Source organism: Gymnoscopelus braueri, assembly GCF_963280865.1.
Source record: "Gymnoscopelus braueri genome assembly, chromosome: 3".
NCBI lineage: Eukaryota > Metazoa > Chordata > Actinopteri > Myctophiformes > Myctophidae > Gymnoscopelus > Gymnoscopelus braueri.
In genome coordinates, this window is record NC_137612.1 from 44300404 (window position 1) to 44324824 (window position 24421).

The 24421-nt window shown below is 41.6% G+C and overlaps 2 protein-coding genes across 2 annotated transcripts in view; one reads left to right on the forward strand and one right to left on the reverse strand.

Annotated features, from left to right (window-relative positions):
* Positions 1-24421, forward strand: part of LOC308079209 (epoxide hydrolase 1-like) — a 526014-nt gene that overhangs the window by 41725 nt on the left and 459868 nt on the right. The window lies entirely within an intron of this gene.
* LOC308079105 (thioredoxin reductase 1, cytoplasmic-like) lies at positions 3154-23175 on the reverse strand. Its single transcript, XM_080420459.1, has 16 exons — positions 22875-23175; positions 19236-19296; positions 17354-17463; positions 16228-16338; positions 15540-15612; positions 14581-14700; positions 14264-14406; positions 13833-13948; positions 12842-13067; positions 11943-12035; positions 11674-11750; positions 8114-8270; positions 6172-6279; positions 5854-5949; positions 5258-5392; positions 3154-4726 (listed from the first exon to the last, which is right to left on the reverse strand). Exons 1-16 carry the CDS (start codon positions 22989-22991, stop codon positions 4664-4666), a joined length of 1806 nt encoding a protein of 601 aa, XP_080276585.1. The 5' UTR covers positions 22992-23175; the 3' UTR covers positions 3154-4663.

Consider the following 24421-nt stretch of genomic DNA (forward strand, 5'->3'; position numbering starts at 1 on the left):
AACTGCCTTATTACATTTAGGACCAAGGAAACATCAGATTTGACAATGTAATGATGACCTGGCAGAATGTTCTGATAATAATGAGAGGACACATGGGGTTGTTAGAATACAGGAAAGGAACACACTTTGTAAAGATTGTTTTGCAAAATGTTGATTAAGTTGGCATTTAACACAATTCTAACATGATACAGTCAACATGTGTTACATGTAGCCTATACACAATAGATGACAATTTAGAAGACAGCTTATATATACCTAGATTCCAATATGATATGCTTCTGATGGTACTCCTTTTCATAATGTGAAGAAAGAGCAGTTGTAATTACATTAAAGTCCAACCATAAATTGACTGGACAAATATCAGGTAATTTAATTAGAAGAATATATGGTGGAAAGATTACATGGCATATTTTAAAACGATATAAGTAGGGCAGTGTTGATAAGCTATGTATGTGTACACTAAAACTAGCAAGTCATTGTGAAACTAGCCTCGGAAACCCAGGCTTTTTTTTTTGTTACAAAAGAAAAAAAGCCTGGGGGAGCGATACAGCAACGATGGTCTTGGACCTTGTTATCTCCTAACCAATCAGAGTGCAGAGGGGCGTCGCTCTAAATTTGGTGACGTCAGCGTGCTCCGTGCACAGGCCGAGGGGGGGAGGGGAGGGGAGGCGGGGACATAGATTGGTGAAGCAATAGGAAGCCACGCACAAATCCAGGCGGCTGTGTTTGGGTCCGCCCTTCAAGACCATGGATTGAGCTCGTAGCCTCAGGCTATTGTGAAACAGGATGAGTGTTGTCAAAGTAAACTCAGGCTTTGTGTCATTTAAATTGCATCCGGTTAGCGTTTCATTGGACGCAATATGGCAGATATTGAAGGCAATATGGCAGAGATCCTGTATCAAGGGAATATTGGTCGCAATATGGCAGACATCAAGGTAATATTGAAGGTAATATGGCAGAGATCCTGTATCAAGGGAATATTGGTCGCAAAATGGTAGAGATAAAAGGTAATATTAAAGGCAATATGGCAGAGATAAAGAGGATATTAAAGGCAATATGACAATGTCACACAACTGGGTGGTGGTGGGTCAGTCCTGGTACAGCAAGTTCAAAGTTAAAATAAAAATACAGCCTATTAACATAATTGTGGAATGCTGGAATATTCCTGGGAAACTGGAACTTGTGTTGACCCTATAAACCCTATACGGTACCCTTAGTTGTCCCCCAGGGGTCTATACTAAAAAAAAAAAAGCCTGTTTACGGTCTACTCTACACACTACATGTAAATATCTTTGCCCCCGAATAAGGTCGAGGTCTTATCATTGCTGTTACCGTTACAGACTCATCTTGAACCCCACGGGGTTCAGTAAAGGTCAGTCTAACAACAAATTAGATTTAATCTTTAAATGTACTGTACGGGCCGACTCACTACGCTGTTGTCTCTTAATCAGTTTGCTCATGTCTCTCATATCTCCTTCACTATCAAACACATGCAATTAAGAATAATCAAAGCCAGTGTTGTCGTGGCAACCCCTGCAGGTGATGAGAAGCGAGGATTACGTTTTTTAAAAGCAAAGGCTTCACACCCCAACCCGACACCCTTGATGCCGTCTGCCTCTTATAACATCTGAATGGTCTCACAGACGCACTTCAAATCAGTCCAAACCAGGTGGTCTGTCTGATAGTTGTTTTTTCCCTTTTTTTCTTTTGAACTACCAATACCCATGTGGCCTGTTGAGTGGAAAAGACCCCTCAAAAATAGCCCACTCATAAGCTCTTCATTATGTAACAAAGATACTGTATCTGAATGGAGGCTTATGACACTGACAGAGTTCTGCAGAAGACTACTTGTTTGCTTTAAACAGTAATACAGTATACAATGTTTGTTTTGTAAAATAAACAATCACACCAACATCGTCCAGCAGAAGTTGTTTATGGTTTTATGAACTAGAAAAGTGTGCGCCTCACAATGCAGATCTCTGCCTGGCAGTTGCCTACCCAGGGCTTGTGTAGAGAGAGAGATTGAGGAGAGATATAGATAGGCGCCCCATAATAGGGACGCTGGGGTTCATGTTTAGGCCTATAACCTATGATGACTTTTAAGTAAACAACAAAACTGAGCATTTTGTTCTGCTCTGAGGAATTTCAGAAGCAGGTTGTTTTACGCCATGAGACACTAGACACACCCACAGCCAGGCAATGTAGGGTTCTTATTGATTTGTGTTGACACTGAGGAAGGGTAGTTTTGCTAAGTTTAACGAGGCAGGTTTTTTTCCCCAGTAGTCTGTTAAAGTAACTATGCAGTGTACCCCTTTATCGAACTTAGCACTGACACTGTTATGAAAACAATTCTATTTCTAAAATCTATGTAGTGTCTTCTGAGGAGAGCAATGTGACAATAAATGAGTTCATACAGCATTTATCTTGCTAGTTCTGAAACTGCAACTCTGTGAACCCCTCTTTGCAGAAGGTATTGTAATATCTTTAAGTCCTGCTTATTATTGTAGACCTATAGAAGCAGTGTCATGAAGCAGCCGGGCATTAATTCACGTGTTGTGATGCATTGTGAGCTTGGAGATCTATTCAGTTGTTCTAATCAATGATGGACAAAACCTGAGCTGGGTAAAGTGGTGATAATGACACATGCAAGCATCTGACCCAAAAAATAATAATATATATATATATATATATATATATTTTGGAGTTAGCTGGTTTCTTACCGACAGCAGAGATATAGAGTTTAAGTGCACACACGATATGTTTTTTCTGATATGTTCTTTCTCATCTTACACATTGTAAGAGCGTCTGATAAATGTCTAAACTGTAAATTCAATTGTAATTTTTTATCAATTTTAATAAATACAAATTAGTTGATCTACAAGTTCAGTGTGAGCTTGTAGATTTGCCATTTGTGTGATTTTGTTTTGCATCGATTCGTTAATATAAAAAAAACATAATTTGACTAATCGAATAAGTAATCGATAGAATAATTGCTACGAAGATAATCGATAGTTGCAGGCTTTTTAGCAATGGCATTTTTGTAGGGTGCCATGTTACAACACTTTTTCACCAAAGCATAAATTATAAGCTTTAGTTTTCCCCGAAAGAGCGAGGCTTAAAAAAAAAAGCTTTAAAAAAGAAAACGGTTAAGGATGAAGGGAGACCAATTCACCCAGGTGAATACATATTTTAATTAAGTCTTCAAAAGAGAAATCCATCTCCAAACAAAGATAACCAGTGAAGCAGTCGTTTATACATTTGACCAGGGTCAGTAGAATAAAATACTGGCCTCTATGAGGATTGATACATATCTTACATACAAGCAAAGAGGCAAACAACAAGATCAAATAAGTAGTCATTTCAATCTAGACTGGAAACGTATGAAAACAAATTTTCTTAGACAAGGAACATCAAGTACATTATTTTGTAAATATTTTCAGTTTAGCTCTGTAAATATTTTCAGTTTAGCTCTGGTTGGATATAATTATATTCTCAAGCACCACACGCCAGCCAGAGGTTTGAAATTTGGATGCTAGTGGTGAAAGTAGTGCCGTTCTTTTGGGTGGATGTTGTTGTGCGTAAGAAAGTGTCAAAGGCCAAAAAATCCAAATGCAATTTTGCACATAACTGACAAGATCATGACACTAAAATATGACAAGATGTTGACATTAATAATGACATCACCCTGCAGAAACCTTGACAATGTCTTGGTACAAAACTCAGACATTTTATGAAGAGAAATAAAACATTTGGAATGTTTGAAGGCTAGACAGAAGAGACGTTGACACCAAAGTATAAAGCCTCATGTTTGTGTTCTATGTGGAACAGAGTCGTGTACATCCAGTCAAACCCTGGTTAAGTGCCAATTTTTTACATCATACATACTGTACATTCTAGCAGTCTTCATAGACTCTGTAGTCCCAGGTTTCCATAATGTGACATACACATTTTCCTGTTCCAGGTCATTTTCCCATAGCTTAAATTTGATTGGCTCAGCAGCAGATTTGAACTGGAAACACGTGAAGGTATTGAATGCATTTCCGGTTCAAACCTGCTGCCGAGGCGATAAAACAAAGCTATGGGAAAATGAACTGGAACATAAAAACACACAGAGCCTGATGTGGAAGCTGCTGAATGGGAGCGTGCAGCGCGATGGTGAGAAGTCATGAGAGTTGGAGAGAGAGTTGGACGAAGGGATTTAAAAAGGACAAACTCCGGTGCTTCCGCAAGGGGACATCGATCCTCGCCCATCCCGGTATCGGGGTTTCAAGGCGGGGACGTCATAAAAAGCAGCATGTGACAAAACACGCTGCTCCCCAGGAGAAAGACACGCTGGAGATTACCCAGAAGGCTTAGCAGAGTAACCCCGCTTGTTTAGCAGGCTGTCCTCACATCAACCGGAGACACATCATGGTCTCCGGGTCCCCTCCTAGCTCAACAGTGCCCTCTCGCAGGGCGCTATGGCTCATTGGACATCAAGGATTGACCTGATGCCAAATGAGTTGGTTTCATGCCATTAGGTTTTTTTTCCTGAGAAACGCCTGATGTGTGTCAATGTGAGCGAGGGAGCAGTTGGGAGAACTAAGAGCGTTCTAGGAGGGAGAGATGTATATGAATTTTAAAAAGGCGAGGACAGCCTTGGCTAAACGAGCAGGGTTTAACCTCAGCAGCCGGACTGTTTGATGTCTCCACCGGAGCTCTTGGTGACCTCCATGGTGGTGAAGATCTGCAGAGAACAGGACATTCACTCACAAACTGCACACACGGTAACTTCATATCAATAGCCAAGTATTGGACAGGCAGGTCACACAGTTGTACTGTCCGTCTTGTTTTTCTCCACTGCACAAACTGGTTTCACTTCAAATTGTCATTTTACTGCACATTGTATTTGGGGTTTACCAGCCATGTGAAGTTTTGAAATAAGTTACCGTAACTTTGGCTGCACCATGGTAATAGATGTTCATTTTAGTAGAGGTTATCACACAAGATTTAAAAAAAAATACTGGATCTAATGATGGCATAGTTTCCCTGTGGAGCTCTGATGTCATTTTGATGACATCATTCTTGCCCAAATATGGAGGGATGGCAGGCCATGGATGTGAGACATAACAAAATGTGAAACATTTGGCCTACTGGAAGTGTGCTCAACAAATGTGGTGCTGATCAGTCAAGTGATTTGCGAGATTAGCGGCAGACACACAAGACACTCCTATAGCGGGTAAACTACAATATTTGATGGTATGCATTCTATTCTTACCTCAGCACAGGTGGGGTGGATACCGATGGTGTTGTCCAGTTGATCTTTGGTCGCACCACATTTCATGGCCGTACCAAAACCCTGCGTTACTTCCCCAGCGTTTGGACCCAAGTAGTGGAACCCGATAACTCGCTCCTAATAACAGATGCGATGACAGTCAAGACGAAGGGTCAACTATATGCACATCGACAGTGTGTGCTGTGTTAATTACAGTTAAGACATGCCAACAACATATTATCATAATATGATAATATGTTATATATAATATTATCACTCCGGCATTGAGTGGCATGTTTGAAACGGGGGACTCATAACAAAGCCGGATCAGATAAATACAAAACGCAATTCTGAAAATGGGGTCCCCAGGGGTCCTTGAATGGGTTCCAGGGGGTCCCCAGCAAAATGTGTCGATATAAGCATCAAAATCAGCTTAACCCCTTCAAACCTATATACAACATTATTTTTAACAACACAAATCTTGTATGGGGGTCCCTGGCGCAAAGTATTTTCAGATGGGGCTCTGCGGCCAAATGCATATTAATTTGGGGGTCCTTGACATGAAAAGGTTTGAGAAGCAGTGAATAAGAGCATCTTACATTGTCCAGCTTATTGCAGAGTATCTTGGAGTAGCATGTGTTGTTGTCTCTGTTGGGAACAGTGAACTCCAGGGGCCAGAACAGACTGTGGTACACCTGTACAAACAAAGAAAAAAAAACATTTTAGTCTAAAAGGTCCTTATGTCCTACCGGGGATTCGCATGAGAACGCTCCTGCCAGAGGGAATTCCCTTGGCTGGGGGGGGGGGGGGGGGGGAGGGTGGTAAACTACAGTTAACAAGCACAACCAGCATTTTTTTTGTTTGAATGTGAACCTGTGCTGAAAAATGTGGGTGTGTTGTGTACGAGTGCATCTCACCTCAATGTTCTCCTGGCCATACAGCTCGACGGCCTTCTCCTCTGAAAGGCCACAGGAGCCGTACTCCATCGGTGTGAACACTGTAGTGGGGACGTTGACATAGTCACACTGCAGGATGGAAGACAAGACACCAGGGTTAAAGCTGTAATGCCTAAGTTCCAGTCTGGGAGATAACTTTAGTCTCTCACTCCAAGACGCGTCAAAGTATTGGCATCAAAATATAGTAAAAGTATTGAAAATTGGAAATACTCCAGTAAAGTAAAACTATTAACTCCAGCACGGGTGGGCGTGTGCATGAGATGAGCACGACTGCGTCCGCATGTTAAGTTTCATGGGACGTCTGTCCCGCGACGGGGCTTTCTGATCTGCTTCTCACTAATTAACTCATTCAGTGCCATTGACATGTTTTGTTTGACAACATTTTGGCTGGTTGAAGACCAGACATGCTGGCTCCTTTTAGACTGATTATTTCTTTATAGAATCCTCAGGTGAAAAATAATAACTGCCGTATATCAGATTTCAAACAAAGATGCACAGTATTAGTCAAGTCAAGACTCAAGCCTGTGTGCAAAACAGGAAGAGGGTTTTACAATGTGAAGCAGTAGCGCTGCACAACACATTGCAAAAATATGATTGCAAGACCAACCGCAGTGATTTCCAAATGGCACTTAAGCTGCAACTGTGTTAAGGGAAAGGTATTTCACATAGGTATTGCCACACTCCGCTATCCGCAACACAATGCAACACATTGTGACCTTGTAGAGGTTTCCACTATTTTGTAAAATAAATATATATTAAATATGGTGTATTTTGACCATAATATATTGGCATCAATCATTTTAGTTCTTTGTGTATTCTTTGTGTAGTTTGTCATATCTGCCCCGTAAAAGCCACGCAATTATTTGTATGACAATGAATTGTCAAGTAAAATTTCGTAATCGTGACAGCCCTAATACCCAAGACTAAACTAAATAAAACCAAACAAAATCTAGTCAAGTCCTAAAATTGAAGCTACTTATGAAACAAATTAAACTGAAAAACTAAAAACATAATATCTTAATATCTCGAAACTGTAGAACACATTGGGTGCCAAAACCGGGATTCTCCGGTTTAAAATTTTTAGCGCTCAGGTGCCAAAACCGGGATTTACCGTGAAGTCAATCTTTTTGTTTTTTCCCACAAGGGGGGGGCTAGCGCAGCTCTGGAATCACCCACGGTGACTCTGAGAAGGAAGGGACAGATGGATCACCGTGCCAAAAAAACCTGGCTCCCGTCCGCTCCCATTCCATCTCCTTGCAAAAAAACCTCCATATTTCCTCAACTTTTTACAGTGGAGAAAACAAGTGATTTTCGATCCGCGATCACTCCGCCATGGTGACTCGCGTGAGAGATGTTATTGTTCCAGGCGTTAGCCAGGACCATCCACCATCATGCACGCATATATTGTTTACAAGCGGGTGCTCGTCGTGGAGTTTACAGCTGTTAACAGCGTAGCGTTACAAACGGTGAGATCTCTGGCACTCAACGTCCATTTTTTAATAAAACAACTCTGGTGACAAAAACTAACCAAAAAACTAACCAAACCAAAACAAGTAATCTAATGTGTCCAAATGTATTACAATTCATATCACAATACCAGTAGTGTACTAACGTACTTGATTTTTAGACATTTTATACATTCGAAAACCTGTGAAATGGGCCGTCTGCATAAAGAGTACTTTCTACTTTAAGTACATTTTGATACAAATACTTTTGTACCTTTACTCAAGTAAATTTAGAATTCCGGACTTTTACTTGTAACATTTCTACATTGCAGTATTGATACTTTTACATAAGTAAAAAAATTTAGTACTTTTTCCACCACAGCACAATACTAATATTCCAGGGGAAAGGAACAACAACCTATAATGTCAAGAAGATGGTTTAGCGTGGCGTTGTGTACCTTCATGTTTGAGCCGGCATACAGACGTCGTGCCAGCAGCTTGCCAGCTTGGATGGCCACAGGCGTCAGCTCCCACTTGCCCTCCAGGATGTCACCAATGGCGTAGATGTGAGGCACGTTGGTCTGCTCCTCGTCGTTGACGGGGACTTTTCCATTCCTGGAAAGAGGGTGTCAGTGGCAGGTTATTTTGATTTACCACTTAAGACCTGAGGCCGATTCTACAAATGCCTTCTAGATCAGTAGTTCTCACTTTTTTTCCAAAAATGTTCAAAAATAGCAGATGGGCAAGTTCACAGCATGGCACAATGTGACGCGCTGTGAGCTTGTATATCTGCTATTTTTGATTAGCCAACGCTAAAATCTCAAATGACTCCAATTAAGTTAAATAAACAATTCATTATCTGAGCAAAGACATAATCTGCAACACACAACTATTGACAGGTCATTCAAATGAGCGATACACCTTTAAACACCCCAGCATCTGCATTCTGGGGAAAACTTTGCTCATAACACGTCCCGTTGTGAACTCAGCAAAGATATTTAATGTAAGAACAGAAAATACAGTAGTATAGAGCCCTGAGGGACTTATAGGGTTTAGGTGGTTAGCAAATTCAATATTGTAAAGGAATAACCCCCTGGTGACCCCAAACAGCCTCATGTAAATCCAGTACAGCACATATGACTCCATGAGCCTTTTTAACTCTGCTCACTTAATCCTATACAAACTCAGTGATTCTCAACCTGTGGGCCGGGGACCACTGGTGGGCTGTGAGGGTATTGCAAGTACAGTACTGTGTTAGTTCCATTGATTCAAGCTGGAACACAATCTATTGAGGTTTTATTAAAATAAACATGCACTGAAAATGCACTTCACATGGCTGCCTTTTTCATGTCAAGGACCACCCAAAATGATATGCATTTGGCCGCGGACCCCATCTCAAAATATTTTGTTCCAGGGACGAGTAGTTCACACACACAGAGTTGCGGTTCAATACCGCTTTTCATGATGAACTTTCAATCTATTATTGTCTAATAAAACAATGAAGTGGCTTGTTATAAAACATGCAATGTCATTCAGAGTTAGATAACAGACGGTGTCTAATAACCTAAAGGGCTTTACTCATCTTACATGTTGTAAAACAAAGAGACACACACACACACACACACACGCATTGAGCCATGAGCTGTAGATACTGCTGAATCACCATGACTATGAACACAGTCTTAAAGGTACACACACACACAACCTACTGATGGACACATGACTCACTGAATCATGTGACCTCTAGAGGGAGGAGGTACAGTAGAGAAGACGGAATGACAGGGCTGCACCCCACGTCTCTTGTCTGAAGTTTACCAGCTCCCCCATCCTTACTTGAGCCACAACTAAAACTCGGTCCACCAGTTTGACAGATGTCGAGTCTCTTATTCCTGCCCCAAGGAGCTAGGAGTGTGGATTAGTGCTTGCTTAGTGTGCATTTTCTTGATATTGTGTATTTTATGTTGTGAAGTGTACAGAGTCCCCTTGGGGTGAGCAGAGTCCTGCACGGGTCCAATTTTGAGAACCCGCGCCCGCCCCGCCCGTCAATACTCAGATCCGTAGACCGACCCGTCACCCGTGATAATTTCAAAATACGAACCAGACCCGCCCCGCCCGTCAAATAAACGACCCGTTGTCCGCCCGTTTACCCGTGTAAAATGTAAATCCTATTGAAAAGTGTGTTGAAAAAGATAGCAGCCTTCAACAACAGTGCTACATTCAGTGGTCAGGTTTGTACAGAAAGCAAGTGAAGACGGAGGAGCGAGCTTAAGCCACGCGCGAACGCGCATCTACGCAGCAAACATGTGTCGTTGTTTATGTCATCAGATACTTTTAATTTGAAGGTTTAACAGGATGTTCAATGTGTTTTTGTGAGTTAAGATAACTGTCCAGCATGCTCCATGCGGTTGTGCTGTTAAGTTATACAAGTTACGTTGTTTGGGCGGAAACAGTGCTCTCTGATTTTCACAATAAAATGATACCCGCCCGCGATTAGTTCAGTACCGCCCGTCCCCGTACCCGTGATCTTATAAAAGTAACATTTTCACCCGTTTTCATCCGTCAAACGCGGGTACCCGTCGGGTATCCGCGGGTACCCGGCCCGTTGCAGGACTCTGGGGGTGAGTCACAAAGAGAAGTCCAACACGCTTCAGCCAGTTAAAAGGTAGAAGGGCTCAGTGCTCAACAGGGACAACTTGAATAAGAAGAAAAATACCTGGGCACTTCATTAGAGACTATCCAAATGAAATACTGGAGCACTCAACTGCGTCATCACATTTTATTGTTTTGCAGGGAAGACTGACGTTTCGACTTGTGTCATCCTCAGAGTCAAAATAACGACAACATCACCCTTGGGGTGAATCATCACCCTTGTTTACACACCCACTGTGTAAACAAATAAAATTGAAACTGATTAGGTGGCATCACTGAGGAGCTATGAGTGAGGAAACAGGAAGACTTTCCAAGCTGAACAGCATGACACCACAACTCCGCCCCTACACCTTGTAATGTTATGTGTATGTGTGCGTCTGTTGTGGGGGATGTTGATGTGAAACTGTAGTGGTCTAATTAAACTGTGGCATAACTAAAGACTGTTCTTTCACTGCTATCAATGAGCAGGTGTGTCAAACAAAGTCATGAAGGTGAGGAATTGGGTTCAGCCTTGTCCTGTTCATCAGAAATGGACGTTCCTTAACACGATGCTTCAGAGGACCTGACATGCCATATGTAAACAACATTTAATAGTTTCCTTCCTCCTCGCCTTGTTTCCTACAATGCCCAAGGAAAGGATGCAAGTCAGAGAAACAAAGATTGAATTTAGAGACTGGGATGCAGCCAAGGAAGAGAAAGAAGAACAATGAGGAGATAGAAGAAACAACAAGGAAGTAGAGAAGGAAGTACAAGGAAGTAGAAAAGGAAGTAAAAGGAGGAACCAGAGAAGGAAGAATGACAAGGAAGTAGAGAAGAACAACGAGGTAGAGGAAATAATGACAAAACAACAACAAGGTAGAGAAGAAATGATGACAAAAGGAGGAAGCAGAGAAAGAAGAACAACAAGGAGTAAGTACAGAAGAATGACAAGGAGGAAGAAGAGAGGAGGAAGAACAACAAGAGTCGTTTGTCAATATCAAGAATGCAAAGAATGGACTTGCGTCCTTGGAAAGAACATCCCGCTGTGTTAACTTGGGAAGAATGTTGAAATTTAAACGACTCAATTATCACCTAATTGAATCTGTAATTGTCATTTTGCGACACAACAGTACGCACCCTTGATGCCCACGTGATCCACCATCACGTTCACATCTGGGCATTTGGACTGTACCGGGCTAGATGTGAACTTTTTAATTGGGCTGTACAGAACTTGGACCACCAAATATGAAGTTTAACAAGTTCAACCAGCACACGAGTGCAGCCAATGACGTTTGAGTTTACCAGCACACAAGTACAGACAATATGACGTTTCACAAGACAATACAGTTATTGTGAGAGAAGGAAGTATGACACAACATATTTAACTTACTTGGCATTGACTTTGACCCCTGCCTTGTCTAAGCCAATCTTGTCTGTGCAGGCATCTCGCCCTACAGCTATCAACACCTGAGAAACAAGGAAATTACTGCTTTAATGTTTAGAAATTAGCTCAGCGTATGGTATAGCATTTTATACAAACAGTGTCAAATACAGTATAGTATTTTATAGTGTTGTATGTATACAGTATGTTATAGTATTTCATACAGTTGTATACATTCAGTAAGTACATTAAGGTATAGTATAGTAATTTATACATACAGTGTTATACTCTCCCTCGATGACTTCATCACCTTCTGTGGAACGGGCCGTTACCTTCAGCCTGCCTGGCGTTCCTGCTTCCAACTGCTCTATCTGTTAACACGCACAAAACCTATTAACATTTCCTTTTTTTATGTATAAAATGTATAATAGCAATTATTTGCTTACAACACTAGGCGTTCTAAGTGGACAAAAATCAAGCACCTTACTTACGGTAACATTCAGAATTCATATTCCCAACCTTGAAAGCGCAACATTTAAAATCAAAACATTTCCCCAAATTTCCAGACTTTGTACAAACCCTGCTAAATCGATACAGTGATCTTCAGATCAGAACCAATGTTTGTTTTTGACATACTGTAAATTATTATGAAGAGGGGGTGGCGTTCAGTTAAGTCATATGGTGGCCACAAGAGATATTTCATACTTTTCCAAACCTCTGCATCGACCCTGTGTAACACGTGATATGGTGGCCACTAAACCGTAAGCTTTCCACTAGAACCCTAAGGTTCTAGTAGGTGAGGTCTTTGCAACATCATATAATTCACTGAACCGCACCATGTCACCTCTCCTTCCTGTTTGTGTGTGCAAGGCCATTGGTTCTCCAGGCATGACCTGGCCTCTGAGATTATAACAATCTAGTCACAAAGAGCCTTGATTTCATTTATTGGCAAATTAATTATAACTAATATTCACAATGACCCTACAGCAAATCTAATCCGGCTTTCTCTACTGCAACAGAGTTGGCAAACTTGACCACACCAAACACATTGCGTTACAAACCTATTAAAATAAGTTCATTAATCAAGTTGTGTCAAGCCTATATACACAGCATTGTACAATAGTCTATAAATAAAGCTTAACATACTGACAACAGCACATCTTTAACTTCAACGCACCTTTACGGGAACGTATTTGCGAAGGAACTTGACGCCGTGCTCCTCCATGTGTTGACCCGCGCGGTCCGCCATATCCTGGTCAAACCCTCTCAGCAGAATAGACCTCACCATGACCGTCACGTCCAGGCCAATGCCGGCCAGGAAGCCACCACACTCCAGGGCCACGTAGGACGCCCCGATGACCAGCGTCTTCCCGGGACAGTAGGGCAACGAGAACAAGTCATCACTGGTGGGCGACAGAGATCAGGGTCAATGACGTGGAGAAACAATGTCAACATAACTCATCTTGTGACACAAATTCTGTGATCATCATCTATAAATCTAATTGTCAATAAATACACTTTTTGGCTATAATGCAGACAAAAAAGAGATTAATTAGAACTTTTTTTATTTTACTTATTTTGTTTAAGTAAACAAACATTATGTTGTATAATTTATGTCTACTTGCCCTAGATCTCAGAGGTGGGCTGTGGACAGTTCAGAAACGTAACTCTAATGACATCATCGGATTTCATGATCAGTGGTCATTAAAAAAGAAAAAAACACTTATTGATTTAAGTTTAATGAGCTCTAATGTCCTAACTTTCCAGGAAGAGAAAGGCTGTAGATTCCAATAGCTTGGAACCCAACAAACAATGATGTCTGAACTGTCCACAGCCCTCCTCTGAGACAGAGCAAGCAGACAGAAATGGTGCCATCTTATAATGAGAATTAGTGAGGACCAATTATATGAAGATAAGGTTGAAAATAATGAAGTGCTCCCTTAAGGGGGAAAAGCAATTTAGGGATTGGAGATGAGCATAATTAAATATATTCTACAGCGCTGACCAAAGATTCTACAAGCAGGCAGAAATGTTATAGATGGCAGCCTTTCCCTCAGATAAAAACAAAAAAGACTGCACCCTCATGAATATTGAACATGGCTGCAGCCACTATTGGGATTTAAATGTTTTTCAGATCAATGACGCATGGTGTCGTGTTGTGTTCCGACCTGGTGATGCAGAACTCCTTGTCGCCAGGGATACCCAGATAGCGAGGTCTCTCTCCAGTGGCCAGGACAAATTTGGCTGCCGTGTGAAATGCCTCCTTACCTCGCTTATTTACAGCCTACAAGAGAACACAGAAGATCATTGAGATACTGGCTGAAGTTGAATATAACTCATATATTATATAGTTTGTACAAGGAATGCCTTGAGGTCATTTCAGTTGGCACACAAGTACACTGGGGTTAGAAGTAGGTGGTCAAAAGGTCAAGGTCACTGTGACCTCACATAACACCTACAACTCAATTCCTTCAAAGTCTTCACTACATGTACTATGAGCCTAGACAGAGGCGGACATAAACAGCACCTGGCATGGCAGAAGTATACATCCACAATGACAAGTCATTTTGGTCATAGCGGCCAGCCAGAAAGTACCAACCTTGATTTTGTGTGGCTCGATGAACTCTGCGTATGAATTAACATAGTTGACGCTTTTGTCCCTCAGTGCCACCCTGTAGCCCCAGTTGAGTGAACCGATGTAGTTACTGATAGCTGAGGTCATCGTCTCCCAGTTGTGTTTCACTAAACAAAGAAAATTAAGTCAGCACAAATCATGACTGGACAAGAACATTATTCTTGCAGCTAAACGGCATTTAATCAAAAAAGGCCTATACTGACACACACACACACACACACACACACACACAGGGGGGTCCTTGACATTACAAAGTTCATCACTGTCATCAAAGCCCTCACCTGGCTCTTCAATCTCCCAGCCGAACTTGCGTGCATCTTGCAAGGACGTGCCGAGCACACCAGCCTGGTGCATCAGTTTCTTGGGGATGCAGCCCACGTTCACACATGTTCCTCCCAAACCTGATAACACACAAAAAGCAGCACCATCCGAAATAAACAGAAAAACTAGTTTATACTCTGTACTACAACTGGGTCACTTGCCAACAACGAGAACTGATCTTCAAGTGATCAGTTCTTGTCAGTAAGTGTCATCATTGAGCAATGGAGAATAAAGTAGGGGACGTGTCCATAGAACGCTTTTTAAGTGGAACACTTTGAATATCATGTCCAGAGCCACCTCTACCCAAGTAGAGTATTTATTTACACCTGCAACGTTCAAACGTCGCATCATCTGCGTTCTTTAACGCAGAGAATAATAACAGTAAACATGGACTTATGCTGGTAACGTGGTAATGATTCAGTCAGGTGGTAAATGATCAGGTTGTAACACACAGCCAGGAGGATCAAACGTGACATTGATCAGCAGTGCTCTCCAAAAGGTGAAATATTTTCTGGACTCGGAGAGCACTGAAAAGGCACGCTCTGCACTGGGAAGAGGAGCGCACCAGCGTGTCTTAAAGATAGAATTGCATGGCAGAAAGGTACTAGCAGCTCAAAAGACGTGTCCTGTAGACACAGCCCCTTAACCTTTAGATTTGGTTACAGACAAATATGGTGACATGCTTCATTACTGTGGTGTACTGTACAACACTGGTTCTCAACATCAGGACGGCCAGAGGTCCTTGCCTCGTTAGGGTCCATTTGGACACTCAAGAGTGTTTGACAGTGTAGATTGGGGTGCAAGAGATAACAAATCGCATCATCTCTAATGTATATCAAACTGGGGGTCTTTGAAATTAAAACAGTTGAGAATCCCTGCTGTACAATACGGGACTTTTTGTTGTGGTTGTAGTTTTTACCCCAGGTTGTTCCTCTGGGTGTGGGCACCACATAGTCCAATACCATAACTTTCTTCCCCAGACCAGCAGCTTCCTGTTGCAAAGACAATCAATGTTAAGAAACAAGGAATCAGCAACAAGCAGGTTGTTGCTCCCCATTAAACCATAATACAGATGATCTCACACTACTTGTAGGTCTGTCACAAATATATATCGCAATTATTTTTGCATAATTGTTTATTCATCTGTATGAATTAATTTGCTGAAAAATTTTTTTTTTTCAAAAATGAAAAAATAATAAGTGGAAAAAGCAGTTCTACAAGCTGACAACACGTCACAGTTTTGCAAGTATAACATTTTAATATACAAAGCCTGTTATTGGTACTGGCCATTGTCAGTCATTTTATTGGTACTGGTCATTGTCAATCATTTCTTTGCAAGTGATTCAGCCTGTGCAATATTTCTTTAAAGATTTCTGGTAAAAGAACCAGAAATGTAATTGTACTTATATGTTCCAAAGTTCAAAGCTAAAATCACAATTAAACCATTAACTGCAATTATTTGTAGGCCCATTATCCATCAACTAACATCTCATGATCGTGACAACCCTAGGGCTCAGCAAGCAAATTGCTGCTCTCCATTAAACCATAACACAGACACTACTAGACTAGTTAAGGTCAAACAGGTTAGGTTTGTTATCAGGGCTCACCTTTGAGCAGGCCAGGCCTCCAGAGCCACCGCCAATGACAATGAGGTCATAGTCGTACGCCTCGTTTGCGTCTCCATTCAGCAGCTGTTGCAGAACACCGTCTTTATGTGCCTGTCAGAGAAACGTGCACAGGTTAAAGACATTACAAGCTGGGAACCCATTCTGTAAAAAAACAAAAAGAAAGAAATATGCGTTTTCCCTGTTTTTGCCTCTGTTTATGCCTACTTCCAGTACAACAACACTACATGTTTAGGGCAGTGGTGCTGACGAATTCTGCCGTTAGCAGCAGAATCTGTCTTGAGAGATTGCGGCTGTTACAACACCGTCTTTATGTGCCGGTCATAGAAATGTGCACAGGTTGGACAACTCTCATTAGGAAAGTGATTCTCAACCTGAGGGAAAAGTGTCCCCCAACATTATGTTTTTTCCTGATATGTGGATATAAGCCACTTGATTTGGGTAATATTACCTACACCAATGATTTGCAACACAACTAGTTGCAACGTGCATCCACTTGCAAAACTGCGCCAACCTGCAACGGGTCAATTCAGGTGGGGGTCAAACTGGTTGCAAGTTGCAACTAGTTGCGTTGGTGTGGATTGGGCTTAATAATGAATGAAAACGGGAACCAAAGAGAGAAAATGATCCCTGAGCAGGTGAAGGAGACACGTCGCTGTCGGGTGGACAACCTTGCATGTCCAAATAATTTACTTTTCAGGAAATGGGGGGAAAAAAAAAAGAGAACCTGTGTTCCAATGGATCCAATGTATCCATTATTTAGTCACAAGCTCTTGTTAATACTTTCCATTACGTCAGTATTTATAAAACCAACAGACAGATTTAACCACTTTCAGTTAAACTTTCAAGTTTTCAAAAATACCCGATGTACAAGTTCAAAGTGTCGTGATGTCAACACGTTGTGAACGTGAAGATTTGCTATTTTTGCACGACACTGTTGTACAACGTAGATGGGCATTAATTTTCGGAAAAAACATAAAATGTTTAAATAAAACAACAATGTTGAAGATTCTTCAACAAAACCACAGAAGAAAACTCTGATATCGGTGTGAATAAAATAAATCCTCTTCGCAATGAACCTTAGAGTAGAACGAAACCCTTTGCCTACCTTCATTGTGTTGTCACATCCACCAACATGTGTTTTGTTGATGAAAACGCTAGGTACCGTTTTCTGACCCGTCATCTCCGACAACAGCTCCTGGTAGTTGGGTCCATCCTCTGGACACAAACGACAGCACCATTAAACCATTTGAAATATTGGTTTTAAATATATAATATTTTATAACATATTACTTTTTATAATAAAAAAAAAAAGAAACATTTGAAATCTATGCATTTCATTGTACAACACGGCAATGGCAAAACTAACTGATTTACAAGCATCATGACGCGCTGTTAGGTTGTATCGATGTTTGCCTACTTTTGCTTAACTTTGCAGTCTGGCAAAACTTTCCAAAATAGACAATCTATAAGCCCACAACGTGTTGGGAGCTTTATTTGCCATTCTATTCAAAGAATTTTAATGAGCCTTCAGTGCTTCAGTTCATGCAGGGTTTTTTTTTTTATTCTTCAAAATGTTCTTTGTGTTTATTCATTTAAATGTTCTCAAATAGAAACTTAAAGATGTATGAGAAAAACGTTGTCGCTTTACATAAGGAAAGGAAGGAACCAACTTGAACTAAAACAATAAAGACTAATGGGTTGGAGAGACATCCTAACTAGACCTCAACTGGTAAAGGCTAACCTGAAGAGATGGGTTTTGAGTCGTTTTAAAGGAAGTGAGGGAGGGGGCATCTTTAATATGGTTGGGGAGTGCGTTCCAGAGGCATGGGGGCAGCAATAGAGAAAGCCCTGTGCCCCCAGGTACGGTACTTGGCCGGAGGGACCTCCATGAGGTTGGCTTCACTGTTGCACTTTAAAAAAAAAAAAATATCCCAAAGATCTGTCAACGGTCGGGCTCTAGTAACTCGTCTTGGACATTCAGTTTGACAATAACTACTCTCAACACAAGTTAAAAAAAGTATCTGAGTAACAGAGGACTAATGCTAAAGAAAAAAACAACTATATCATATATGGTGGGTGACTCAACATGTTTTGCAGTGTCGTATATAGACGGTGGGTGACTCAGCATATTTTTGTTAAGGGAGACGTTGTGTTGTGGAGTAAAACATTAACATCCAGGCTATGTGAGGAATTCAAATCACTGTCTTACAGTCTGTACATTTACAGCACATGATGACGCATCAATGTACAGTGACGTGTGAATACATTACTAGTAGCGATGCACTGATTATGAAAGGTTTCCCCTTGTAAGCGAGGAAAACAAATACAACTCAGATCATATACATAGTCGTTAAGACCATCACAATATATTTTAATGAGCACAAATTAAATAATTTTGATTTATGGATGAACAGATTGGCCACTGGCATCTGTGAATATCATCTTATTTGCTGGTACACCGATGGCAGTCAACAAGGCGAGCGTCGGCCGATACACTATACGGCCGATAAATCGGTGGATCTCTAAGTGATACTATAACCCAATAGTTGGTTGGGCTTGTTTAGTTTTTTTACAAGCTCAACTCTCCATGTCATCATTATATCATTTCAAAGAGAAGGTTGTGTGCACATCCCACGCCTGTATTTAGGCCAGGTGCTGGACATCAAGGAAGAATCAAGAAAAAGAAGGAGGAAGTCCGCACACTGTTCTCAAGCTCCAAGAAACTCACTTTTTATTTTTGCAACGTTTCAACCTTCTAGGTCTTCATCAGGCAAATATTGCTTGAGAACAGTGTGTTGACTTCCTTCTTCTTTTTCATCATTATATAATTGTCATTATGAGACTTTTAAATTAGAAGCAGCCCCTTTGATCTGTTTATGGAAGGTGCATTTCACACACACACACACACACACACACACACACACACACACTTTTGTGTGTACTAAGTAACCACCATTGCTGATCAAAAGCTTTTCAAACTTTCTTACCAATATGATCCAACTCCACCACATTACACTTGACGTTCAGCTCTTTGAACAGATCCTTCACCTGGAAGTGAAAACACAGTGTATTCGGTTCTTCACAACAATACATCAAACAAATATGAACAAACATACTCCAGTTGAATTTGAAACATCTGGTTCCATATTATCAAGTGGAACGGAGCGCCTGATGATAAGCAAGGGGAATTGGAATTAAAGCCACAGTCCAGAGGTTCTCAAACTTTTTCATGTCAAAGCCCCCCCAAGTTAATATGTATTTGGCCACAGACCCCAACTGAAAATATTTTGTGCCAGGGACCCCCATAAAAGATTGTTAATTGTTTCACAATTTTCAAGATGGACAATAGCAGATGTAACCTCTTCAAGGACCTCTGGGGGCCTCCTCTGACCCCACAGTGGTAGAGTATGATAATACAATATAAATAACTAGTACATCTGTATGGTAGAGCATTTTAATACAATATAACTGGCGAGCACATCTGCAGTAGTTGGGCTAATTAATTTGGTATCTACAAGTCGATCACTCCGAGAATTGGAAAAGAAAAGAAAAAATAGGTTATTTTACGTCTTGGGGCTTTCTTGTGTGTACTGCGTGCTTTAAGGCCCTCGCAGCATTTCTATTGGATTAAGATCAGCTTATCTCACCCATGTGTCAAAGAGTAAGTCGACTGTGAATGACTTGGCATAATTGAGGAGAAAATGAAGAAAGTATTTGCTCTGCTTGATGTGAGGCATGATGGTTTAGATCAGTATTCAAGGGGTCCTTGAGGGGGTTCCAAGGGGTCCCCATTTTTGATTGATAGTCAGAAACCAAATGGACCCTTAGGAGTCTGTAACTCTGAGAGCGTACAAATGGCACAAAAGGGACCCATACACTCTCAGATGTATGGGGGTCTGTGGCTTAAAGGGATACTTCACTCTCGGGCCGGGGACACATTTAAAAAAAATATTAAAAATAAATGAAAAAAGTTATGGAAAATTCATGGGCCCCTCACACATTAGTAGGACACTGCGTGTCGTGAGGGGGCCATGAATTTTCCATTTATTTTTAATATTTTTTTTAAATGTGTCCCCGGCCCGAGAGTGAAGTATCCCTTTAATGCATACAACATTGGGGGTCATTGACTCCTTTACACTAAACATTAACATGCATAATGTATGATTATTATTTTTTTAAGTTTGGGTCCCGGTGACACACCAAATGTATCTTTTTGGGCCTTGAGCTGAAAGGTTTGAGAACCACTGCTTTATGAAGGTGACAGGCCTTCAGACTAGGATCTCTTCCATCATATCTGGACCCAGAAGTAAATTGAGTGATTTCTTTCTCGTTTCCATGACTTGCGAGGAAAGCTTTTTTTTTATGCAGTTCATTAAACATTCATCATCATCCTCTATGATACCACAGATGTGACATGAGCATATAGGCCTGGTCCATAAGAGCTCTGGTTTTTCTTAACCCTTTCCTTTCTGGGCATTGCACTGTCTACTCTGCACCCAACAGAGACCATTTGATTCAAATTAATTACATCATGTTCATCCAAACATAATCTCTACCTGGACTTTTACAGTTCATGATAAGATTCTAGATTGGCAGTCCTACTCCGATATGCTTGATGACATCAACCTACTTCTGAATATGGGGTTTCAAAACATCCTTTTATCATAGAGCTTATCATTGTGTTACACTGCATACATTTTAAAATTGAGACACACTTGTATACTAATACTACTGAAATACAGACTGACTGTAACATGTTTTTGAGCATCACACAGAAAACTTAATTGAGTACTGGCTGGCCCTCTGAAGTCACTCTCATGTCACCATGACTCAGCCATAACCATATAAGGAGTTCCCAATGCAGCTACGCCCAGATATGGAGTGCGTTGTCTAACCTCAATGTGTCATCATGGCATCGGTGCAAACAATTCAGCAAGATTCATATATGGGCACTAAAGGGGGCATGTCTCTATATGGGCATATACTGATGACATCAGGGATCTGCACATATCATAAAAAGAACAAGGACTGAGAGATACAGAGATCTCCATATATGGGCATATCAGCATGCCCATATATGGGCATAACGGTGACCAGGACTGACAGATACAGAGATTTCCATATATGGGCATATCAGTCGGATTGAGGGTCGGGTCGGATCAAGGGTGTGAGGGCCGCTCTAATTATATTCACACACAAACTGACATTACATTATAGCGTTGCTGTCAGGTGGAGACCTGTATGTCCAAAACTTTTACTTTCCAGCATTCAAATTATTTTGAAAGAAGGACAACCAGGGAGGTTCAAATGTTCACAAAGGAATCTAGCTCCATAAAGAACCTCTCACTCCGCTATACAGCTCCGAGATGAGGTTCTATGTCGTTACCTTCCAGAATCGGGTGAACGTCCGCCAAGGCTCCGCTGTTTACCCTTTTGTATACGTCGTATCCCAAAACTAATGGTAGATTCCAAGCCGCACGGATGTTTAAAGTTTGGTTCGGCGCATAAAATTTTAGGAACGGAGCGAAACTCCCCGTTTAAATTGCTTATTTAGTCAGCCTGTGGCCATGTTTCCCATTGTAGCCAAACCGGGAGCAGTACTGGCAGCGGACGTAGGGGGGTTTTCCGGGTTGAATGGGAAACATGGCCACAGGCTGACTAAATAAGCAATTTAAACGGGTAGTTTCGCTCCGTTCCTAAAATGTTATGCGCCGAACCAAACTTTAAACATCCGTGCGGCTTGGAATCTACCATTAGTTTTGGGATACGACGTATACAAAAGGGTAAACAGCGGAGCCTTGGCGGACGTTCACCCGATTCTGGAAGGTAACGACATAGAACCTCATCTCGGAGCTGTATAGCGGAGTGAGAGGTTCTTTATGGAGCTAAAAGGAATCTATGATATCAAAGAAAAAGGTCCCGCAGACTGTGTGGCACTTGCAAAAAGGATGCTCTTTACTGAATCGACGTGCAGATCGACAATCTCAAAACGCATCGCAATCTGACATTTTTGCTAATTTTGTTACGATGATTAAGTAGGCACACACACACACACACACACACACACACACACACACACACACACACACACACACACACACACACACACACACACACACACACACACACACACACACACACACACACACACACACACACACACACACGTATTATTATTAGGCTTTCACTTCCATCGTATAGTGGTGTCGCTCGCAAGAAAGTGCTGATCTACAAGAGGACAACTTTGTTTTCGCCAAGCGAGAGACAGTCATCTCATCTCCTCTGAGTAAACGTAGGCTTCAGCCCCGCGTATTGTTGCCGTTAGACTGGGGTCAAGGATCAATACACCGTGCAGTTTGCACATCCGGGTCTAGAGCGGATACGGAAACAGCCATTCAAAGCGCATGTATTCGTATCGTGGAAATCAACAGGACACAGGGCGGCCGCTAGACCGGATACGAGCACTAGACGGCAAATGGACACCATTCCACAGGTAACACTGCGGAAGGAAGGGAGGGAGCACCAGAAAATAGACACGGCCCGTTTCGCGGGAGAAATAATGATTAAAAAAATACATTAACAGTATAAAACTACTTATAATAATACAAAACAAACAATGTACGTACCTTCACGCAATACGGACAGTAGCTTTTACTGAACACCATCACCTGGTTGGTGTCTATGAGCTCCTGGATGCGGAGTTTGAGTTCATTCCTCCCCGAGTCCTTCTCGATGGGAGGCATTATCAGCGTTATTAACGGACCAAACCCGGGTAAAAACGCGTTGTAACCCGGTCCAATCCCCCCGTTAACCCGGGCCTAACGTGTTGTTACCTAAGTGTAAAGTGGGTGAAGCGACAGAAACGTCTGGAAGGCTTTGGGTCTTGTCCCTATGTAACCGACCCGGTGGAGAAGCGCCAAGCGTCTTTCAATACGTCTTTAGCTTCTTGCGGATGTTTTTATAGTTGCGCGCCGGGTGTCACGCGCCGAAAATAGCAGATGTACAAGCTCACCACTCGTTGTGGAAGTGACGCACTGTGAGCTTGTAGTTCTGCTATTTTAGCTGCGCGCTGCTGGCTGCGCAAATTGCAAAACCTATGAGAGGAACCAACGTGATCTTGCGTCACCGGGCTTTCCCAAGCACCCGTTTTCTATTTAGGTGTTAAGTACTCATATCCGGTATAAAGCCCGCCTACTGTATCCGGTAATTAACACGAACACATGCAGGCGCGTGCGGGCCGTTTCCGTATCCGCTCCAGACTGAATCTGCAACCTGCAAAATGTGTGTGTGTACAGGGGCGTCTATTTTTATGCCAGGGTAAAACATAGGCTATATTGTTGTATACGTTTTCATGAGATAAAATTGTTATAAATAAATATGAAATGAATAATCGTAAACTGAAATAGCATGTTATATGGGAGTTCAGTGGTTCAGTCAGGGTTCAGTGAAGTAAATAATGTAAAGGACCCACAGGCACTAACACTAGACAGCTACTCCTGATGAGAACGTTATTTTATAACTATGGTTATTTTTGGCAGGCGGCGTACTGACTACTGGAGTATAAATTGGGCTTAAACTTTAGTATTAAATATTCAAAACTCGGTGTGTTTCAGTGGTGTTGTTAAGTAACTAATTACATTTACTCAAGTACTGTACTTAAGTACAATGTTGATGTATTTTTTACTTTACTTGAGTATTTCCAATTTTTCAGTACTTTTACTTCTACTCCACTACATGAGCGTGAGGTTCCAAACGGGGCAATATTTGCCTCTGGGATGTACATTCCCAGAGGAAAATATTGCCCCGTTTGGAACCTCACGCTCCACGATAGCTCCGAGATGAGGTCCCGCTGTACCGGTCCCCGGTAGAGGTAGAGTCCGTCCATACGTAGTGAAAATCACCTTTTTCGCAACATCGTATGATTCGTATCCAAAAAGTAAAGGTAGTCCTAGACACTCCAGATGTTTAAGATATTTACTGTCGGAAAGTAAAGTTTTTAGGACGGGGTTGAAAAAAACGTTTAAATCGCTTATTTAGTCAGCCTGTGCCATGTTTCCCATTCAACCCGGACGGCAGGTGGCAACAGTAGCCTACTGCTCCCGATTCGGAAAACAGAGAGTGAGGTTCCAAACGGGGCTAAGGCAAATATTGTACTTTTTACTCCACTATAATT